At 51.3% G+C, this 17,989-nt stretch overlaps 1 protein-coding gene across 1 annotated transcript in view; it reads left to right on the plus strand.

Moving 5' to 3' along the window:
- ABLIM3 (actin binding LIM protein family member 3) overlaps window positions 1-17,989 on the plus strand; it is a 60,842-nt gene that overhangs the window by 26,718 nt on the left and 16,135 nt on the right. Inside the window, exons 7-13 of the mRNA XM_077824727.1 lie at window positions 1,480-1,573; window positions 7,461-7,548; window positions 10,819-10,877; window positions 12,445-12,516; window positions 13,003-13,158; window positions 16,161-16,190; window positions 17,243-17,372. Coding sequence (XP_077680853.1) covers window positions 1,480-1,573; window positions 7,461-7,548; window positions 10,819-10,877; window positions 12,445-12,516; window positions 13,003-13,158; window positions 16,161-16,190; window positions 17,243-17,372 — 629 coding nt within the window. The remainder of the gene's footprint in view (window positions 1-1,479; window positions 1,574-7,460; window positions 7,549-10,818; window positions 10,878-12,444; window positions 12,517-13,002; window positions 13,159-16,160; window positions 16,191-17,242; window positions 17,373-17,989) is intronic.

Below are 17,989 nucleotides of genomic sequence, written 5' to 3' on the forward strand. Positions count from 1 at the left end.
CCCATCAGTTCCCTGAGGGAGTCAGAATCTGCTTTTCTGAAGTCCAGGGTCCGTATTCTGCTGCTCTCCTTTCTTCCCTGTGTCAGGATCCTGAACTCGACCATCTCATGGTCACTGCCTCCCAGGTTCCCATCCACTTTTGCTTCCCCTGCTAATTCTTCCCGGTTTGTGAGCAAGGTCAAGAAGAGCTCTGCCCCTAGTTGGTTCCTCCAGCACTTGCACCAGGAAATTGTCCCCTACACTTTCCAAAAACTTCCTGGATTGTCTGTGCACCGCTGTATTGCTCTCCCAGCAGATATCAGGGTGATTGAAGTCTCCCATAAGAACCAGGGCCTGCGATCTAGTAACTTTCATTAGTTGTCAGAAGAAAGCCTCGTCCACCTCATCCCTCTGGTCTGGTGGTCTATAGCAGACTCCCACCACAACATCACCCTTGTTGCTCACGCTTCTAAACTTAATCCAGAGACACTCAGGTTTTTCTGCAGTTTCATACCGGAGCTCTGAGCAGTCACACTGCTCCCTTACATACAATGCAATTGTAAGAGAGACATAGTGCTCTCTTACATACAATTGCTGTGGTCTGTGCAGATGCGGTGGGTCTGAGACACCAAGGGTAGCATGGGGCCCTCTTGACAGGCAGCCCGGGAGCCCTGCATCCCCTTCTGGGGGCGGAGGGGCTGCATGAGCCTGGCCTGGCTGGGGTGTGGGGGGATCAGGCACCTGGCCTGCAGGAAGATGTCCCCTTGCACTTGGAACTGCTCTCCTGCTGCTCTCTGAGAAAAGCACTGAAGCGTGAAGGTGAAGCCTGTAATAAAATCCTCGCCCTGCCCCTGTGTGGAGTGAGCAATGAGCTGGAGCCTGCAGGGGAAACAAGCTGATAGAGGAAAGGCAGCCTGCAGGGGAGTGGGTGGGGAGGGAAGGATGAGGAGAGCCTGAGGGGGAGAGGGTGGGAGGGGCAGGGATGGGGTAGACAAGGAAAGCCTGTGGCCGGGAGAGGGTAGGGAGGGGCCAGGAAGGTGAGAAGAGCTGGTGGGTAGGGGCAGGGCAGGGGTAGGTGAGAAGAGCCTGTGGTGGGAGAGGGGGGAGAGGGGCGGGGCTGGGGTAGGTGAGGAGAACCTCGGGGTAGGGAGGGGCGGGGATGGGATAGGTGAGGAGAGCCTGGGGGTGGGAGGAGAGGGTGGGAATGGGCAGGGATGGGGTAGGTGAGGAGAGCCTCTGGTGGGAGGGGTGACAACTGAAGAAGCTGCCCTCTTGCTTCACCACCAACCTTCCAATGGTCACTTGCTTGCTCCCTTGATAGCAGAAGAGCCTCCCAGCAAACACCCCTCTGGGGAGGTCGTTCTAATACAGGCCACGTCTCAGCTGAGCCATTTGATGCAGTGAAAGCCACGTATCATCTGTGTGTGTGTGGGGTGGGTCTCTCAGTTGCTGCGTGCCCTCCCGCTCCTCTCACTTCCTGTCTCCCTCTCTCCTCCAAAGGGACGGTGTTCCATACTGCGAATCTGACTACCATGCCCAGTTCGGCATTAAGTGTGAGACCTGTGACCGGTACATCAGTGGCAGGGTCCTGGAGGTGAGTTGGGGCAGGCAGAGAACTGCTAGCTTCCTTCCAGCAGGAGAGGGCTGGGCGAGTGAATCCCACCCACAGTGCAGAGGAACCATCTAGCCAGCCCTTTGCAGAAGGGACCCCCTGGGAGTTTTGTCATTGACCTAAGCACTGTCGTGAGCCATTTTAACTGGGTGTTTCCTAAATCACACTCTCTGCAACCCACGGCTCCTCCGGTCACACTTGGGTGATGCAAACGACTGAAAGGTAGTGTGATCTATGGGCTAGAGCAGGGCACTGCAGGTCCTCACTTCCATTCCTTGTTCTGCCACTGATTCCCTGTGCACCTAGGGGTGAGCCCTTTGCTGTCGCTGGGCCGCAGTTTCCTCCTCTATAATATGGAGGTATGGACGCTGACTGACCTCGGTATCCTGAATGCACAAGGGGCTGGCTCCCAGGGATTGGGGTGGGACAGAGCAGCACTGTCCTCTGGCGTTGGAGTCATAGCCACAGAAGCAGCAGCACTGCTTTGCAGGGCAGTGGCGAGGTGGTACAGGTGATTGTGGTAATAGAAATGGCTGGCTGATGTGGCCCAGGTGATGGGTACATACAAGAGCCAGCTACTTACTCAAAGCTGAGCAAGTTATTCCTTTCGCACAAGTGGCAGGGTGAAGGAGGATCCCCTGGTTCGGCCCTCCCAGATGGCAGGTGTCAGCATGTGTATGTAGTGTGGGTGTCTAATAGGTGTTTTCCTAGAGATCTGCATGGGTTCTAATATGGCACCATGTCCCACACTATAATATCTGAGCACCGGGGACGGATGGATGGATGGGCAGAGGCAGTGTGGTATTTGTCCACAGAGAGCCTTGCCCCAGCACCTGAGCTGGAATTCAGTGCCTCTCCAAAGGGACCCCCTGCCCCTTTCCCAATCCTAGCCACGTTCCCCCGTTACTGGAGGCCAGGGACTTTGCCAGCCCATGTCTGATCTCCCAGGTGCAGCATGGGCATTGCTGAGCACCCACGATAACCATCAGTTACTGCCCCTGCTCTCCTGGTGACACTGGAACATTTTTCAGATGCTTCTCTCAATACAGTCACCTAGGAGCGTGATTGAAGCCAGACTCTACTCCCCCTACCAGTTGCCATGGCAACACATCCAACAGGGCTGCTAGTCATGTGGCTGTGTACTAGCAGGGGAAAGGCTTGGCAGAGGTGCAGAGCTGTCTGCAAGGGGAAGCAGCAGGCCCGAGCCAAGCCCACTAGCCACGCCCTTTAGGCTGGTAGAATGAGCCAGCGGTGAAGAGCAAGCATCCAAGGGAGACAGGCCAGTCAAGAGGAGAAGCAGGGGTTTATGTGAATGGTATTAGCGAGTCCAAGCAGCATTGTATTGTTGTTTTAGCAGGGATGCAGCACAAAGGACCTGGCTAGTTTCTACATCCCAGCAGGGCTTTAGGTGTGATTCTTTAGTAGAAAGAAAAGGAGTACTTCTGGCACCTTAGAGACTAACCAATTTATTTGAGCATAAGCTTTCGTGAGCTACAGCTCACTTCATCGGATGCATAAAGTGGAAAGTACAGTGAGGAGATTTTATATACACACAGACCATGAAAAAATACACATTGTAAGGAGAGTGATCACTTAAGATGAGCTATTACCAGCAGGAGAGTGGGGTGGGGGAAGAGAAAACCTTTTGAAGTGATAATCAAGGTGGGCCATTTCCAGCACATTTCCAGGAGTTAACAAGAATGTCTGAGGAACTCCGTCCCTTTAATGGAGCTCATTCCAAGTGCTGTTTGTCAGGGAGGGCACTGCAAAGGAGGTGTCTTGGGCTCCTCATGGTTCCCACGCCAGGTTAGTCCTAAGCATAAGGCAATGAGGGCTTTTCTAACTCCGACACCCTGAGGGACCCAAAGGGGGCCTGAAATCCAGAGGTGCCAGCAGAGTGATCCTGCTGGCCACTGCTCTCACTCAACTTGGCTGTTTTTTGAAAGAAATTTTTCAAGTGAATTTAGTGCCCTGGAGAGGGGTCCTGTGTGTACCACCATGATGGGCACTGTATGGGCAGCTGCAGGGGAGCGTGCCTCGTCGCTGCCCTGGAGGGAGTGGGGTACCGTCTCTGTGGCTTCCCTGCTGAGCCAGCTGGCAACTGTGGTGGTAGCTGGGCTGAGGCCTCTCTCACTCATTCTGTGCAGGAGCCACCAAAGAGCCGGGAGATGGTAGTTGCTTTTGGTCCCCTACTGAACTGGGCTGGCTCCAAAGCAGTGACTTTGAGGCGAAAATCTCTGGACGCTGGTACGAAGCCCCCTGGGCCATCCAACCCTTTCCCCATCCCCTTCAGGGGACTATCGCTAACAAGTGGCTGAAGCTGAGACCTGGGTGCTGTGCACTCTTGAGCTCTCATCCTGGCTCTGACACTGACTCCCTTTGTGACCTCAGCCAAATCACCTCACCTCTTTGGATCCATTCCATCAGAGGTCAATGTGCATGTGCTTGGGGAGCAAAAGGGCAGAGTTGTACCAGAAAAGTGACCACCAGGGGGAAATATAGAGTGAGAGGAGCTGCCTTGCCTTCCACCTTCTTGCCCCGTCCTGGGGCTGTTCTTCATGCTGCCACACTGCTCTTCTGCCTCCTCTGTGTCCACGTTACGCCACCTCACCAGCTTGTAACTGACACCACCGTTCACATCCACCTCCGTCATTGGTTCCTGCCTCAGCCTCCCCATCTGCGATGGGGGGATAATGATCCTTTCATGGCCTGCTGTGGGGAAGAATTGATTTATGTCTGTGCAGCATTCTGAACATCAGCCATGCCCCGTTAGTTGAGATCTCTGCTGCAACAGGCAGGTGGGATTCCCTGTGCCCAGGCAAGGGAACTGTGCAATAGTGACCAAGTGGGCTGGAAATAAATCAGCTGGGCTCTGGGGTACCTCTGGGCAGACTCTGTTACTGACTTTCATCCAGCTATTGGAATGGAGCTGAGGGAAACAGGGCATGGGGAGCGGATGTGCTGTGCAGTGAAGGCTGCAGAGGGATGGAGACGCAGAGAGCTCTTGGGGCACTACTTGACCTATCTTTCTAGAAAGCCAGTGCAGTGCCACTTCACAGTCCCTCCTCAGTCATGGCCTGGAATGTGAGTGACCCCTCACCTTTCTCCCATGTCTCTTCTGCTCCTGCATTGCTCTGAAGAAGGCTCCTTCTGCACCTCTGGCCAGCGAGTGCCAATCACAAACCAGTCACTAGGCTAGGGTGGGATGCTGAATTATTTTCCTTAAAGCAACAGGCTTTCATTGTCTTGTCTGGCAGAGCTCAAAATAGAAGAGGCTCCTTTAAATAATTTTAGGCCTTAATGAGCTTTCTTGCGCTATCCCATGACCCTCTGGGTGTTCCAAATGACTGTGAGTTGTGCAGTCAGCCTTGAATGATTAATGAATCTTTAAGGGACCCCACGTAATAATGAGTAGCTCTCTTCACTCACAGCTTCCATCAGGCTTTTACAATGGCTGTAATTGTAATCAATACAAAATAAACAAGATTGTTGCATTCTGCTTTGAAGTGTAATCACTTCTCCTTGCAGAGGGACTGTTGAGTTTTAAATTGTGGATGTTTGTTTCAGAGCTTGTGATTAAAGGGAAAGATAGGCCTGAACTGTGGTGTACTCTGCTCTGCACAGCCAAGCTAGTGTATCTCAGTGCTGACCGGCAGTGTCCCATCCTATTTAAAGCCTGTGTCTCCACACAGCTCAGCCAATACAGCTCAGTATTGACCTGACCTGTAATAATAACCCTTGCTATTCCAGTCACAGGGTACACCTCCCCAAAGTGTCTGGAATAAAAATAGCCAAAGCCTTTCTGAACAATGGGAAATACAGAGCAGACTCCTGACAAATCCAAGGGGGGCGTGTTTTAGATTTTTAGAGGCAGGGCAGGGTTAGGATTTGCATAATCTTGAAACAATTGAACAGATTATTTAAAATATACAATATATTTAAAAGAAAGATGTGGTCCAAAAGCATTCTGGACAGTGGAGACTGCTCCACTTGTCCTTGTTCATTTAGAGACCGATCCAGCCCCCAGTGAAGGCAATGGAAAGTCCTCTGGACTTCAGTGAGAACTGGATTGGGCCCTTCGTTCTTCTGCACTAGTGTCAGATCCTTCTCCACAGCTAGTGCCACAAGTGGCTTTTCTGACTTTCGTCCTTTCTTTTGGAAGTGAAATTTGGCACTCGTGAAGTATGGATGCTGGGTTCGCAGCCCGAGCCCCTGAGCTCCTCTGCTTGTGTACAAAACATGGACTGCATGGGCAGCAGAGTGAGCTTCCCTCACACAGTGACCCTGCCAACATACCTGGTGAGGGGAGTTCAGTCTCCGTGGTCCATTTGGTCCTGGGCCTGTCTGATGAAGCTGCCAACCAGAAACAGACAGTTAATACCAGTCGCGTGGGTGCATTGCATGATGTTGACATCTGCTGCTGAGACCCATCCACTCATGTCATACACAAGCTGCAGAAGAGCCACTGGACAGTAACATTTCCATCTAAACCAATCTGGGTCAAACTGAAACAAGACTAGGATGGTGAAAAGCTCTGTATACAATTATCAGTGCCCCATAGATAATCGAGTAAGAATCTTTCTCATGATGGAGTCAGTGATCCCCTCTTAGCAAATTATCCCATTCTCCTCATTGTTTCCTGATACAAGAGAAACAGTTAAGTTAGATACAGTAAATTACAACAGCCCTTCCTTCTTCTTTCATTCCTTTACCAGCCTTAATAGTCTTTCCCCCTTCTGACATCGTAAAATGTCCCTTGAGGGTTACGCTGTATACAGCACAGACCAGGTCTCAGTACAGCCCAGAGCCAACTGCTGCCTCTGAGCTTGGAAGCCCAGCAAACGAGTCTATAACTGAAATTCTTGCAGACATTCTGAGTGGAAACAAGCTACTAATTAAACCTATTATCCTTGTCAGAGTTCAGGGAGAACAGACCAGCTACATCACAACTGGAAAAATAGCAGGTTGCTATTTCTAAAGTTTGGGCATCATTTGCACTGAAGGCAGCAGAAAAGTTTCTAGAGAGTCCCAAGAAATCAGGGCTGGGAAAAAAATAATAAAGCAGGAATCATTTTGGCTTTTGCTCCATTGGAGTGGGCTGCAAAATGAAACCTAGTGAGCCCCTGGTACTGTTGTGGGTGTGTCTCTCCCGCTCCCAAGATGGTAAAAATCCCAGTGACAGTTTGCCAAACAGAAGACTATGGCACTGCTATGATATTTCACAGCTGTGACCCCCCTGGGCCAAAGTGGGTATTCTGTCCAACTCCAGTGGAAATGTTTGGGGTGGGAACTGGTGAAAAATATGGCTCCATAGCTGAACAATAGGACATTTTTGAGCTACAGCTACAGAATCCTTCCAAAAGCAAATGCAGAAATTGATCCTGTAAGCCCTTGCTCACATAAGTAATACTGTTGACTTTGAGGTGTGCTTGTGGGAGTCAAAGTTTGCAGGATTTGGTCCCCAGTTTGCTGGTTTGGGGCTGCCTGGGCCTAATTCTCTGCTGCCCTGCACTTTGGATAGTCATTTACCCCACTGCCAGGTGAGTGTGAAAGGTAGAGCTTGTAGCATTGTACATCCACCTTGCGCTCAGTTTGCTTGCAGGAAATGGGACCCTGGACATGGGTTCTCTTCATACATTATGGCAAAGATATTAGTCTCCTAGTGAGTCTAGGGCTGGTCTGCCATCTGTGGTTCCTTGTTGGGGCCCCAGCTCTCCTTTGCTAGGCTCTTTCATCTTGCTTTGTGTTTTGCACTGCAAGCCAAAGGAGTGTGGAGGGGACTGGGCAGCTCACACTCAGAGGAATGGAGACAAAAGTGTATCTGCATTTTCTACTTGCTTAGGAACCATTTTCCTCTGCTTGTTTGTAGGCAGGAGGGAAGCACTACCACCCAACCTGTGCCAGATGCGTCCGCTGCCACCAGATGTTCACGGAAGGGGAGGAGATGTACCTCACAGGTATGGACACCCTCGCCACAGGGAGAAAGCTCAGGCTGTGGGATGGGCAGATTAACACCTCCTCTGTGCCCCACAGATCTGTTGTCACTGAACTCTGCCTGTAACATAATTTGTTGAGCCCAGCAATGTCAGGAGTGTGGCCTTGTACAAATCTCCCCCAGCCGATGGTCACTAGTGTCGCGTGCTAAACCAGCAATGCAGTGAACTGAACTGGGAGTGGGGTTACCCAATCACAGCAAGCAGATGGAAATTGGCAGGCGAACTAGGAGTCGAAATCCCTGTGGTGACTTGCCCCAGAAGAGCCCTCTGGAGTGGCTATCACATTAGGCTCAGTCCTGGCTGGCTCATGCAATCATATCTCCAGAGCTGTTGCTAACTTGTGATTAATGCAAGTTAGCTGTGTTCCAATGGTGTCAGAGAATCTCCCACTGGATCCCTTTGGGGATCATTGAGCCAGGTGGGGGATTCCCAGCCATGGCTAAAGAGCCACCGATCTAGGAACTTCTTTGGCCTCCAGCACTGTAGTGTCTAGAGCACTTCACACTGTTCAGAGGTTAGCCCTCGCCATCCCCTGTGAGGTAAGGAGCTGCCTCCTTGTTCCCATTTTGCAGTGGGAAGGCTGAAGCACAGAGAGAACAGGACCAGTGTTTTCATAAATGGCCACAAGTTTTGGGTGCCCAACTTGAGAAACAGACACACACAATCACGGGCCACTGTTGGTTTAAGGAACATGTCTGAGCTCTCACAGTGAGCCTGGGAATTGAACCAAGATCTCTCAGGTCCCACGCCAGTGCCTTAACCACAAAACCAACCCTCCTCTGTTTCCACGTTCTGCTGAGTGCGGCTCTGAAGAGGTTAAGCCATGCAGCACAGGTAGTGTGCTTGACTGGTTTCAGCAAGAAGGAAATAAATAATCGGGTCTCTGGAGTTGTTCATCCCCCGCTGAAGCTTCCTTTGGGGCTATTTCCAGCTCTGAGGGAGGATGTGTTTTCCCTTAGGTAACCTGCAGCTGCCTGTCGCCCTGAGTCATTAATTACCCCTGTAGGTCTGAGGGGTAATTGCAGGGCTGGGTCCCTCCCGCTCTCACACTGCAGGATTTGTGGCAGGAGCCCTCTGCCCGGGGCTGACTGACTCCTCCGTGAGATGCTAATCGTGTTGGCACGAATACAGGGGAGTGGCCATGCTGTTAGTGTCACGCTGGAATGTCAGCCAGCATGCTCCCAGAAGAGTGCCCCTTGTTTGCTGGAGAGGGAGGGATGTTTTATGAAAGCTCTGCACCTGGCTGTCATCCCTAATGCATGGCCTGTGACAGACCGGTGCTATCATGGCATCCAGGGGCCCAAAATGTGACACCAACAAATGGGTGAAGGAAGAGAAGGGGTCTGGTTTTCTGGCATTGATAATTTATGAACCAGGACTATCGGATCGATTATGTTGGGTACATGCCCAGTCTGGGGCTGCTACAGCCACGTTCTCACCTTGACTCTGATCCTGAATTCCCTTGGGGGCTGGTTCCTGATCTCACAGGTGAACGTCTAACGTTACCAGCCAAGACCTGAGTTCAAGATTCTGTGTTGCCCCAGGAACAGCTGATTCCAATATGGCCACGTAAAGCAGGGATGGGGCAGGACAATGCTCCGCTGTTTCCAGGAAAAGCACGGAATCCTGAACACAGGTCCTGGTAGGTAGGTAAATGGGGAATGGACTTTCCAGTCGAGGTTTGTTGTTTCTGTCAGTTTTCTACCTGCAAGTTCCCTTTCTTCTGTTTGAAAGTTTATTTTTAAATAATCTGTTCCTTCACCTCTGAGGTGAGCTATTTGTCTGGCATTTGGCTGGTGGTGTTTTAGTCTTCTATCGACCCATCCGCACAATCAGATTCAACAGTGAATGACTTATGTAGCCAAGAGAACCGAGGATCTGTGAGCTTACACTGACCTTTACCAGCCAGTAATCTCGGGCTTTGGGAGCTAGAGAGGCTGCAATGGATTGGAAAGGAAGACTTATGCATTGTTTTGAGGCACAAAAGATCATATTACAGCACTGGTCCAGTGCCTCTGCCTTGCCCTCCTATCCATCAGCCCCAGTCCAAGGACATTCCTGTGGCCACACTATAATATAGAAGGTGCCCAGGAAAGTCAATAAACCTGACAAATCAAAGACTAACAAAGACATTGCTGGGCCTGGGTGCCTGTCGCTTTCCTCCCATCCGGGAGCAGCTATGCAGCTATGCTGTCTAAGTCTCACTCAGTATTCCATCAGTGAGGGCTCCATTGGAATGTTTTGGTGATTTGATGTAGACTCGCACCATTTACAGGCTCACAGGGTCTCCCATTGACAGACCCATACGTGTAGGAGGGGGATGTTGCACTGGCTTGTTATCTGTGGAGACCTGGATTCAAGTTCAAGTTTACATCACAAGTGAAAGGAATTTGCTGGTCTCCTCCTAATTCTGAAGGAACATTATCATCCCTGTTCATTGTTTTACAATGTGCTTGGTGCTGTACAAGATTCAGATCTCAAAACAGCCCCTGCCCCAAAGAGCTGACAATCTAAAACAGTGGCTCTCAATCTTTCCAGACTACTGTGCCCCTTTCAAGAGTTTGATTGCTCTTGTGTACCCCAAATTTCACCTCACATAAAAACAACTTGCTTACAAAATCAGACATAAAATATAAGTGTCATACCATGCTATGAGTGAAAAATTGCTAACTTTCTTATTTATGCCATATAATTATAAAATAAATCAATTGGAATATAAATATTGTACTTACATTTCAGTGTATAGTATATAAAGCAGCATAAACAAGTCATCGTATGAAATTTTAGTTTGTACTGACTTTGCTAGTGCTTTTTATGTAGCCTGTTGTAATACAAGGAAAATATCTAGCTGAGTTGATGCTGGAAGACCTCTGTGTACCCCAGGGCTATGCGTACCCCTGGTTGAGAACCCCTGATCTAAAAGATGCATATGACTTCCAGGCTTTGCTCCCAAGAACCCCAGTACTGGAACAGCAGGAGATGCTGCAGGCCAGGTTTGGGAATTCTCAGCGGAGCTGTAGGATCCAGCACTATAATAGTGAGGGCAGTTGTAAGGCAGGATTGAAGTGCATCTGCAGAGCTGCTTGCAGGTCCAGGACTAAGCTAGCTGGGTGTGCTGACAGTCAGGATGAAGGGGTACTATTACATCTGGTTCTGACTGTGAGTGGAAAGTTTGTCTCTCCAGTGGAGAGTTGAAAGGCTCTGATCTTCTGCTGTTCTCCTGGCTTTCAGGTTCTGAAGTGTGGCACCCAATCTGCAAACAGGCAGCGAGGGCAGAGAAGAAATTGAAGGTAAGCTGGAGCATCAGATGTTCATGATGGAGTTTCTGTGACAGGTGGCTGGGCCAGAAGCACTTTCCAGTATGCCTCCAAGACAACCAGACATCTCTGAAAGTGCCCCTGAGAGCTCTGGTCCCTGGCTGGAAATGAGTTATGGGGGGAAGACCCAAACTGAGGGGGACCTGCCATACCAAAAACACTGCAAGACCCTGGCCCAAGGGTCAGCACATTCAGCCTCCTGCTTTCCAAAGGGTCCTCTGCAACCCAGAACTTTGAGGATCCCCCTCCCGCCTCAGAGGTTTTGCATTGCAGCCATCATCCTTCTAGCCATGGTGAGTCATGGGCAGGACTCCATTTGAAGAGCAGCTGCAGCTCTGTAAATGTCTGCAGGGAGTGCTGTTGAGCAGTGTGAGGAGGCATCATTCCCCCATACTCCATATGGCATTTCCTCCTCCCCTGCAGAGAGATGCTTCCAGGCCCAGCCCACAGAGTCAGAGACCGGCCAGCCTCTCTGTGCTTTAGTGGGTGTTTGTTTGTTCCGATTGTTAAATTGTAGGTAGACACAAACCCAGGAATGTTCCAGGCCAGGAGAGCAGTCACCATATGGCCCATCAAAGCTGCCTGCCTCTGCACTCTTCGTAACATCAGGATAAGCCAGATCAGTCCCTTGCTTCCCTGCTGTCTCAGTGACAGCTTGACAGCCATACTGCAGGATGCAAGCGCCTTTCCATCCTGCTGGAAAGTTTGATGACTTGGCCTGCTCAAACCTCTTCTTTGTGCGCCGTTCAGAAGAAGCACTGGGAGGCCTTTGTCCATGACAAGGCTGCTGACCATGCTCACAGTCCTCAGGTGCACATTGAACATGCATTGTCAGTTGTGGTGCAAGATGCCAGAGCAATGCCGGAATAAACCATGCCTGCCAATTCACTGACAGGCCGTTGTGGGGGTTGGTCTGAAGGACTGAAGTCCTCACTAGAAACAAACTTTTTATGGAAGCAAACCCAAAGATTGTAACAGTCCTTCCCCCTCTTGCCTCTTCTCCCTTCCAAGCCCTGCCCCAGGTTCCCTCTAGTGTTCTCTAGCCTGTATTGCACTTACTCACTGCTGCTCTGTTCAGTTACCATTAGGTAAGATTAACAGCGGCATGTGTGTCTGCAACCAGCAGACAACATGCTACATGTCTTTCAGAATCATTCGATTTTAATGGGCAGGGCCTGTCTCGCTGGATCTGAATCTGGCCATTAAAGAGAACTGCACATTTGGACTATGCGAACCCAGACAGAATGCCAATATACAACAATCTTAGTGGTTAGGAGGGAGTACAGAGGGCATTGCTGGGCAGTTTCACAGGTTTATAGCCTGCTGCTGGGGGTGTGGGGGGACTTTGGGGGTGCTGTCCTTGTCCTGGAGTTATACAGTGGGGGAAAATTCAGCCCTCATATAAGCAAGTGAAATTCCATTGACTTCAATGGCGTTATGCCTGCCTTGTGCCAAGGCTGGATTTGGTCCCTCAGTCTCCATGATTTGAATGATGGTCAGCTTCAGTTCTGAACCAGTTTGTGGTTTTCTATGCACACAGCACAGAAGAACATCAGAAACCTCCATCTCACCCCCTGGTTCCAGTATTGGTTCCCCCAACCGAGTCATCTGTGTAAGTACAGCTCTGCCGCACAGTCTCCAATGTGATGGGGAAAGGGTGGCTCCATGTGTTCCAGCGGGGACAGGAGGAGGAGATCTCCCTGCACAGATCAGGTTGGGAGCAGCGGGTTCTCAGTTCCAATCTGCAATGCAAGTGATGGGGATGGGAAAGGAGTCTTGGGGGGTAAGTCTACCCTTAGTGTCTGTCTGCCTTGACTTCAGCAGGCCCTCTGTGATGAACGGGAGATCTCGGAAAAGTATTGCCAAGGCAGTTGAACACCATAATCCACCCAGCCCTTTCCCCACTGCAGCCTCTTCTCATCCTGGGAGAATGTTGTGCCTCTCATGAGGACATCTCCTTACATTTTTCCCTTTCCTGTGGTGACACATCAGTTTGCTCTGATGAGAGCTTCACACTGTATATTCCAGCCTCCCTTTCCCTTTTTCCTCATCTTTCTCTCTGTTTCCGTCTCTCTGCCTCTGTCTCTCCCTCTCCTAGGCTAAAGTGGATAATGAGATCCTTAATTACAAAGACCTGGCAGCTCTTCCCAAGATTAAAGCCATCTACGAGGTGCAGCGTCCCGACCTCATTTCCTACGAGCCCTATCACAGATACACATCAGACGAGACGCTGGAGAGATATAGCTATGGGGAGGTACTGAGTCTTAGCATTTGCAGACAGGGACCTCAGGATCTGATGAGGGTTATGGGGTGGTGGGTGGGATGACACAGATTCTTATTACAGTTCGGTGGGTGTAAATCCTGAATAACTCCATTGGCATTAGTGGGGTTACTTCAGATTTACAGTGGGGGAACCAAGAACAGAATCTGGCCTAGAACATCTCCAAGGAGGATTCTTGTCTGTCGTCTGGAAATCCAGGATGGACCGGGACAGGAGCGTTGGCTCCAGCCTCCTCCACTGTGGGCCACAAGATTGAGAGCCAGAAAACTGCTACAGCATCAGTTAGCCACAATCTATGCGGCTGCCCATGCTGATGGAGGCCATTAGCGATGGCCACACCACGTAATCTGAAGGGAGTGTTTTGGGGAGAAAGGCAGCCCCAGGGAATGGCTCCTCTGGGGAATGTCCCCTAGTCCATCTGAGCCCAGGAAATGAATGAGGGGAGGGTGTCGCCGCATAACCCTCAGCCCCAGCATAGACTATAAGGACAGATATGCAGCAGGATCACTCTACGGGCACCTGAACTGCTCACGCACCAAATGGTGCTGTTGAAAATCTGATCCTTAACTGCAGCTATTTGCCCAGCAGTCCCTTTTCCAAAGGGCACGCTCCCTTGCTTACATGGGGTGTAGGACAGTGTCACCAGATGGCCTGCTGCAGGGAAGCCTCACCAGTGTCCGCAGAGCAAGGGCCTAGGCAGGACAGCCCTTATCTAACGCTGCCTCCACTGGATGGGAAGGGGAAGGGGGCAGGGAGCTGAATGGTGTTGTCCATGTCCACGGGGATATTAGAAAGAGCTGTGTGGAATAAAACCAACACAGCCCTTGGCATGGCACGTCCTCTGCTCTACTCCTGGAGGTAGGACTGGGACTGCTGGACAATTTCACCCACTTAAATGGGAAGGAGATGAGTGCATGGATTTGACCTGAAAGGAAGCCAGGTCCTGCCTGATCCAGCTCCCACTGAGGACTGCAGAAGCTGAGGGCAAAACTGGGCCCTTTAAAATAGTCACAGAAGAGGCCTTTGTAATAACCGGCAACAACTTCTCTGAAATCTCCAGTGTGAAGCAGGTGCCAGGGTTCATCATGAGCCATCCATCCAGAGCACTCCGCTGTCTGTGCCCTCTGCACCAAGGTGGGAGCAGTGACGCTGTCCTTTGTGTGCAGTGTTCTAGAGCTGTATGGGGCTCTCACCTGCCCGTGAAGCATAGCTCAGGACACAGGCTCACTGTGTTGTGTTGATTTTCCTAATGGCCTCAGATCAGGGCCTGGGCACTGAGGGCCTGGTTCTTCTCTCCCTTACACCTGTGTAAACTGAGATTTAGTCCATGGAGGTCGCTGACATTCCACAGTGTAAAACTGGTGTAGGCAAGAGGAGAATGGGTCCCTGGATTCTGGAAAGCACCATACAGGGGAAGCTAAGAAAACACCCCTGCTGGCTTCTGGATTCCTTGTACCTCTGCTTTTTCTCAGTTGTGTCTTTGTCCCAGGTCTAAGGGTGGTTGGCTTGTGAGCTGGCTAAGGCAACTGCCCCGAGGCGCTCTACAGCACTGTACATTGGGGGCTCTGCAGCCTTTCATCTATATGAGCTGCGCCTACAAATGATCTCTGGATAAAGCAGAGAATGCAGGTTGCCATGTCAGGGCCTCTTGTGGACAGCGACATGGCCTATGACACAGACAGAGATGGCATGCAGTGGCACAGACCTCCAACACCAGGGGATAGTGCAACTGAGAGGGCAACAGAGAGGTAGCATGGGAAGCTACTGTCCGTCAGATGGCTCAGCAACATGCAGTTACCGAGAGCTCACAACGCTGTGAGGTGGGGTTTGGAACCTTTTGCTGTGGGTGGGTCTTGCTGTATTTGCTGCTGTCTGGTATAAACCCCTGGATTGATGCAATTTCAGTGTGTTGTACAGACAGCCCAGTGCTGCTCTTGGTGGCATCTTCTGACCCCTGTATGTGCATGGTAGGTCACGAGGCTGTGTTTCATAGTGGGATGGTGTCTCCTGTGAACCCAGCTGACCTCGCTTAGCTCCCATCTGTTTTTATCCTCCCCATTGAGTTAGTTGTGGCTGTTTCACCAGCTCCAAGGGACGCATCAGCGAGGAGCTTTCGTAGCCAGACATTCGCATCTGGAGCTTCCCAGGTTCAGCCTGTCCCTTCTCATCCTCTGAGGGCATTTCTCCTCACCTTCCTCATCTGTGCAGCTGCTGTAATGTCACCATTTGTATGTGAAACTCAGACAGTCAGGAGAGAGGAGAAATCCCCTCTGAACGCTAGGGTCTGGGTTGGCAAGAGCAGGACCCTCTTGGACTTAGTATTATATCTGGAGTCTTGCTACAAGCATGCAGAGCTGGGCACTTTGTGAACAGGTCAGACTCCGTAGACACGAGCAGGCAAGGGGTTGATTTATGGGCTCCAAGGGCTGGTTGTTTCAGTTGTTTCCAAACTGGGAAAGCCAAGCTTGGATGGCTTCACTCTCCCATACACTGTGTATCCCAGCATGAGGGAAATACCAGCGTGGCCATGGGAGCACCTGCCTGCCAGCTCCAGTGAAGGGGAAGGGGGATATTCTGCATCAAATGAAAGAAGCTGAAGAATTCCCCCAAAGTCTTTCTTCCCTTCCCCAGGAGATGGGGGAGAAATGAGTTGCTCCCATGAGTTCCTCCACCAGGCATTTCTCCTGGAGCAGTGGCTGGATGGGATCAAAGCAGCCCCGCTGCACTCCAGCCTGGACTCAGAGTGGCTGAGGTGGAGGGACAGGGTGCTATGTATTTCCCAGTGATGGAGCCTTCTCTTCCACAGGCTTCCCTCAGTGCCTGGCCATTTTAATGAGGTTGTGGTTTTACTAAGAGGGCTGTAATTTTGGGCAGATGAAGTGCTATGAGGTCCGGGTCAGTCACATTGACCATTCATCATGTCCCTCTCTCTTCTCTCCCTCCTGCGCTGTCTCTGGTCCTCCTGCCCCCTCCAGTCCCTTGGAACGCTGTCTCCATATTCTCAGGTAAGCACACTGTGTTCTGGAGACCTCTGGGACCACAAGGCTGGAGGTGGGTGGGACCTGCATGGAATTATAACTGAAGGATTTGGCTGGACCAAGGGGACCCCTCAGGCCTGACAATGCAGTTTCTGAATGGAGGCAGTTGTTGGGCTGAATCCCTTCTTGGTGTAACTCTATTGAAGTCAGTGGAATTACTCCGAGAGTGAATTTGGCTTGTGATGCTAAAGCAGTAATTCTACTGGAAGTTGCTTTCTTCAAGTTAGGACTGCAGTGCCAGCCCGACAGTCCTGCCATGCTTTCCTGAGATTGCTGTGGAACAGGGAACAGGGCCCGGGTGCTCAGCCCTGATGTAAGAGGGGGGAGATCTTTGTTACACAAAGGTGGGCCCATCAGTTGCATCTTGGAGCAATGTTGACAGTTTCTGGAGAGAGCTGCATCCAGTCCTCCTTGGCCAAAGCAGTGGGGTGGAGGAGGAAGCATCACGCTTTTGGGGACATTGTGAGGGGAACAAACAGGGAATTCTCCAGGCACCAAGAAAGTCAAACCACCAAATAATGGGAATGTGGTATTTCTCAGCGGCTCTGCTTGCAAAGATCCATTGCAGGGGACACACACGACTCCAGATAGCTATTTCTGTTAAGCCCCATGCATGCTGAGAGGAGCAGAGCTCACATGGGAGATGCATGACTTGTTGTCTCTAAGTGCCAGATGGTTGCTTTGCACTGTACACTCATTCCACAGCCACACACAGGCCTGTGCACCACCCAGCTCACCACACCCACTGCACCTTTACATCACAGAGGCTTTACCCTGTCCAAGCTGAGAAGAGTCAGTGACCCTGGCTGCCATGGGGGGAGGGGAGAAGTTTCCCTGAAGGAAAGAGAAGACCCTGCCTTCCTGAAAAGCTGTGACTCTGCCTATACAAACACCTCCTTCCCCCACTCTATGACTCCTTTATGAGGCCTTGTTTCAGCTATCTCCATGCCCCACAGCCTGAGGCGCATGTACCTTCTCCGACCCATGCCCTTTATTCACATCTCCTTTCACCCATCCAGGATATCTATGAAAGTATTGACATACGACAGAGACGGGCCTCCAGCCCGGGCTACATCGACTCCCCCACCTACAGCCGCCAGGGCATGTCTCCCACCATCCCACGCTCCCCACATCATTACTACCGCTCAGGTAAGGACACTGGCCCACCCCCCACCAGGCCTGGCCCAGGTTAAAACAGCCAGTGGAGAGCAGCAGAGCAGCGTGCTGGGATCACAAGGACACGCACGCCTCTCCCGGAGGCCTCGGCCATCCCTTTGGCAGCAGCACAAGTCATGTTGGGGAAATCCCAACTCCGAACAAGGAGGAGTTAAATTCGACAGTGCCTGTAGGATGCTGGGAAGGGGGATTTCCTCTCTGAGGTGTGTGTGCCGGAGAGAGTGGAGTGACCTGCCTTTGGCTGCCTCATGCACAATCCAGTTCAGCCAGTTCCGCTCCCTGAGGCCTTCCTCCTGTCTCATAACCAACTCAGTCACAGCGTCGCCCCATCACTACAGAAAATCCGAGATGGTGGCTCCATGCCGGCACTGGAACTAGAGGCGCAGCTGATGCTCGACTTGCTTATCGTGGGAAGCGAGGGATGCATCAGAATGCATGTACCTGTCAACGTGGGGGGTGACTCCTCACACACACCCCGGCTAGCCCATCTTCGGGTGAGGAAGCAGGGCACAGCTGTACCTTGAAATCTGAGGGGAGAGGCGATGGGCAGGAAAACCCAGAGAGAGATGAGTCTGGCAGACTGGTTTCCC

Source organism: Eretmochelys imbricata, chromosome 8 (assembly GCF_965152235.1).
Source record: "Eretmochelys imbricata isolate rEreImb1 chromosome 8, rEreImb1.hap1, whole genome shotgun sequence".
In the NCBI taxonomy this organism is placed as follows: Eukaryota; Metazoa; Chordata; order Testudines; family Cheloniidae; genus Eretmochelys; species Eretmochelys imbricata.